This window comes from Neurospora tetrasperma (genome assembly GCF_000213175.1).
Source record: "Neurospora tetrasperma FGSC 2508 unplaced genomic scaffold NEUTE1scaffold_34, whole genome shotgun sequence".
Taxonomy (NCBI): Eukaryota; Fungi; Ascomycota; class Sordariomycetes; order Sordariales; family Sordariaceae; genus Neurospora; species Neurospora tetrasperma.
Genome location: NW_009799132.1, coordinates 1 through 4,791, shown reverse-complemented (window position 1 = coordinate 4,791; position 4,791 = coordinate 1). Strand labels below are relative to the sequence as shown.

The following is a 4,791-nucleotide window of genomic DNA, read 5'->3' as shown; positions in this document are numbered from 1 at the left end:
AACAAGCCACCAGCTACTCACTTCAGGGCAGCACCGCGGAGATAAGTTACCGCAGTTGATCCTGGTTTCGATGAGAATGGATACCAGCCAGCCAGCCAGGTACCAGCGTGTCGGGAACGTGATGGCGCGGAGATTGTGGATTGGCTGAGTGAGGTCTGGACTCAAGCCTCAAAGACTCTCTTTTCTTCAGCTTTCGGTTCTAGGTTGGTTGGTGGTTCCAGTCCGCCGGGTCGAGTCGAGTTGATCAGGGTCTTGAGAAGTGAACTGATTTCAGGCAAAGGATCCGACCGATTGACCGGCCGTACTTTCCGTGAACGGGAAATAAGTAAATAAAAGCAAAGTAAAGGAGAATATCCCAGTGTTGGCTGAGTTTACTATGCAGTAGGTAGGTAAGTGGGAATAATCAGCTATTGATGGGAATTTGAGGGAGGGGATCTTTCAAGTTGGAGATGACAAGTGATCACGAAAGCTTGAATCCTAGAGGTATGATGGTCTTGCATTTAGTCGTAATCTGGTCATTTGGATCTAGTTGCACTCCTTTCGGAAGGGAGCGTAGAGAAGATAATTGAAGATATACCAACTTTACATTTCGGATTTTCTTTGCTGATTTAGTCAAACAGAAGAAGGAAAGGCGGACGAGGGCTTAGACTTAGGGCTAGATTCAGCCCACTGGCGCTGGCACTGCGAGTGGGAGTAGTACTTAGTGGTGGAAACAACATGATGGCTTTCCTCTATCCAATTTCTCGGGTCTCACGTCATTCCAACTGAAGTATGTAATTACTTGAAAACAATACTGTCTGGATGGACAGACGGCCGGGGGGGAACTTAATGTGATGGCTGGTAGTGAGTCCCGGTGGCGTGTGGGGGTGGCTGGCCATTAGATTGAGACTGATGATAATATCCGTCGAGGCCCGGTGACTCGGGTTGATAGGAGGGTTGTCTGACATCGGAGATGGCAATGAGTAGGTAAAAATGTAATGAGGAAGGAGCGCACCTTATGTGTACCTCTACCCTACCTTCCTCAAAACATGAGGAGTGAGGAAGAGAAACGGAAAGAAGGAACTGAATGTAGCCTCAGTCCATGGGTCTACGCCGTATGTCGTTGCGTTCATCTAGCTGACGGATCAAACACTTCGTTCTTTGTGTGTCCCAACCAACTGAAGTGTCCTCCGTCGCCCACTATGGAATGGAGGTAACCTTGAACAATATTCAACCCATCGTTCTCGCCGTGTCTAGGTACCTTACCAGAAGGTTATCCTGCTGTCTGCTGCTCCCTAGCTCGACAACCACCATGACAAAACTCCAACACACAAGTTAGGTTTCTCTAGCCACCCGTCCACGATCTTCTCATCCTGAAGCAGTTTCGTAAGCATCAGGTACTGCTTTATCTCTTCTTACTACACTCTTTTCAGTCGGTTATCTATTGCTTTCATCCACGCCGAAGTCCCAGCCGCTCTTATTCTGTCAATTCAAGATGAAAATGGATGAACCCAGCTGTCGACTACAGGTGGCGTCCCCCTTCCTTCATCTTTGTACTTGATCACCCCATATGTATCCGTCTACGCCACTTGAAGAAAGGGCTTTGCTTGCTTACTCACCCAGTGTGTCTTGGGTTGGAAATATACTAGGTGTGCTCTCGGAGAAGATGTGTGTGCATTAGTAATGTATACTTGTACAGATAGATACTTATCATTATTGGTGGTCGGCATGTTAGAATAACCTGCGACAAGGCACAAAAGATAGAAGATACAGGAAGCACAGTAGATAGAACACAGCGCAGAAAACGAGTACGAGATCGATACTATACTCGAGATTTATAGGCCGATTATGACTATTAGAAACTCGGGCTGTATAAGGCATGGCATGGTGAGGCAATAAACCAAAGGCAACCCTTTAAGGAGAAAAAAGAATAGAGAGAAAACGAGGCCCAGCCCAGTCCGACCATCTATCTATCCATCTGCTGTGCCCGCCTGTGATGAGACTGTAAGACCAAAAGGAGCAAGGCGTTCGAGTCTCGTGTGTCTCGTGTGGCTCGTGTAACCATTTTACGAAAACGTCGACATGTATGATGAAGGCGCCGCCGCATCGTTTCTGTCGTCCTCCATTCGGGATCCCCTGGGCACCCAAAAGAGCGGTCGGTGGGTTTTTAGGCTGGGATGGCATGTCCGGTGATTGATGTGCCGTACACGACGATCAAGGTTCACAGCTAGAGGTTGTCTATGGGTGTACACGCAGCAGTCGTAACTTGGCGTAGGTATTAACGAGATGTGTATCATGTGCCTCTTATGCCTTTCTTATCTGGTACTGCTGCCGGATTCCCGTTCATGCAAGGTAGGTACCTACCTACCTACCAAGGAGGACAAGATGAATGGAAAAAAGCTTCGAGAAGATTTATGAGCAGGATTGAGGGTTGCAGATCTGGTGCCGTTTCAAATAGCTGGAGTTTCAAGTCCTATAGTACTTTCCCACACTATAGTACATAACATAATACTGCTGACTGGAACCCGTTTCAATTCAAGACAGCTGGGACCGACTTTAGAACTTTATGGTACTGTATGGATATCTCAAACCTACGATCGCCCTTTTCGGTAATTTTGATTTTTGTCTGATAATCACCTACATTTTGTTGCTTTTTTGAAGCGGCAGTTGGAAGCAGTAGGTACGTATATGGAGTGAAGTAACAGGTAAGCACCATCCTTGGCGGCAACCCCTGAGCACCACCACTGAGCGCCGAGTACCTAACTGAGTGGTGGTGGCCGGGATGTCAAGATGCAAGGGAGAACAACAACTTCAAGAAATTCTGTATTGATGAATTGTGACAATGATTGATTCATGGAAGCCTCATGGTAGGGAAGTGCAATAGTACCAGAAGGACGGCACGACGGTTCGGTTGATGGTTTACTCTGACATGGGCACATGGGGGCACATAGGGGCACATGAATGGTGGTTTCCAAGACTTGTGGCTTGCATGCTGTTTTCCTATCATTGCCATTGTCACCATTGTTATCCCGAAGAAGCACACTGGGCCAGACGCTTGGGGTCGACGAAGTGATGCAGCGGCGCTGTGGGCAACCGAGTCGGGACGCGCCAATTCCCGCTGAGGCGTCTTGGTCGCTTTCTGTGACCGACGTCGTCGCACAGGTGTGTTTTAAGAGCGGTAGGATAGGTTGAAATCATCACGGACACGATGGGAAGACGGGGACGGATATATGGACTCGGCAAGGAGAAATGTCGAAAGATTGTAAATGATGGCTGGGCTTCGAAACAGCAATGGGAATATTCCATCATTCATCGTCGGTTGGAGAAGAAATTGATGTCTAGATGATCCTTCTCGGCACCGACCCGGCTTCAATTTCCATTGCCCATCAAAACAGATTATGGTGCGATAGAAAAGGAGTGTCTGGGGAGTCAATCAATGGAATCGAAGAGGAATGGAAGAAAGGAAGGAGGAAATGATGATGGTCGTCCCCGGCCTTTGACCACACCCCACTTGCCCACATTGAACCTAAAAAGGTGGAGCCCGTTCGAGGTTGAAGCAGGATCCACTCCGTCATGTTTTGTGTGATTGGCCTCTTGGCTTCTGTCTCTAGGTGGTGTCTCTCGGCTGCTTCCTTTTCTTCTTTTTCGTCGCAACGTCCTCCAGATCGCCATTCAGTTGGGATGGAAGACGGGATCAGGCGAAATGAGACGGCGTCGAGGATTCCTCACAGCTGGCCATCAAACACAGCATACGATCATGACAACAATTTTTGATGACGACCCGGTCGGTCTTCTCCAATGAAAAGGGACAGATGCGACTATTCCCGCAAAGGGGACCACCAACCAACCATGGACGTGGAAAGCGTGCGATTGGAAACCCAGGGGGAGATTCGATCGACGGATTCGGTGGAGACTCGCTGCGAACAGGCAGCCGAATTTCTGCTGATTTTCTGGAGAGAAAGAAAATCTTTGATTCTTGCTTGTCAGTCAGCCTGACAATGCCTGCATGTCTTCTCCCATTGGTGCCATTTGCCTGCTTGCATCAGGCTGAGACGGCTCCACCGAACAATGGAAATTGTCAATGGACCATCCAAGGAGCATCTCCGTGGCTTTGGCTGAGCTGACATCTTTCTGAAGGAAAGGAAAGATCCAATGAGTGTTGACCATATCGTACCTGCCGCATTCTACGGTTGTTGAGCCTCCGTCTATCAGGGAAGCCGGCCTTTCCGTCCATTTTGGTCACAATGCTGCACCATTACACAATGCTCAACCAGTCACCCGTCCTTAGCTGCAGAACGTATCCGGTATCGCTGCGTCACCCCTCAGGTCCAGATATCAAGTTGTTGTGCAGTGTCACCTTTTTACTGCTGGAGACTCGGACAGTCCCCAAATCCGGGGGCCATTTTTGACATGTTCAATTATTTCCATCGACGACTTGTCCAAACATCAACAACACAACCCTACCATATCCCTCAAGGCAATCTATCTCGCACATGGTTCAGTCCACATGGTTGACAGGATCTGCTAGCACACTCACTGTAGCATGAGCTGAGCCCTGCCGAAATTAGCCGTGCATGAAGCCGACCCAATCTCTGCGACTCCAAGAACCACCATACCGTGACCCCTGGGCCATTCTGAAGCCATTCTAACCCTCCTTGGCGACCCCATTGTCCCCCATTTCGATAGTCTTGGCTACCAGATCGACCCCCCGACGGCAGTGTTCTGCATGCCGTGAAGCCGTGCAACTGCAAGCGTCGTGTTGGAACCGCAGGCCAAAGCGTCTTCCATCTTCACCCCCCCCCCCCCCCCCCC

The 4,791-nt window shown here is 49.2% G+C and overlaps 1 protein-coding gene across 1 annotated transcript; it reads right to left on the bottom strand.

The window, feature by feature from the left end:
- Positions 1-4,624: 4,624 nt before the first annotated feature.
- Positions 4,625-4,780, bottom strand: NEUTE1DRAFT_50546 (uncharacterized protein; the record flags this gene model as incomplete). The annotated part of the gene is made up of 1 exon (XM_009856571.1): positions 4,625-4,780. A coding segment is annotated over one exon (156 nt), but the record flags the coding sequence as incomplete, so codon positions are not given.
- Positions 4,781-4,791: the final 11 nt, after the last annotated feature.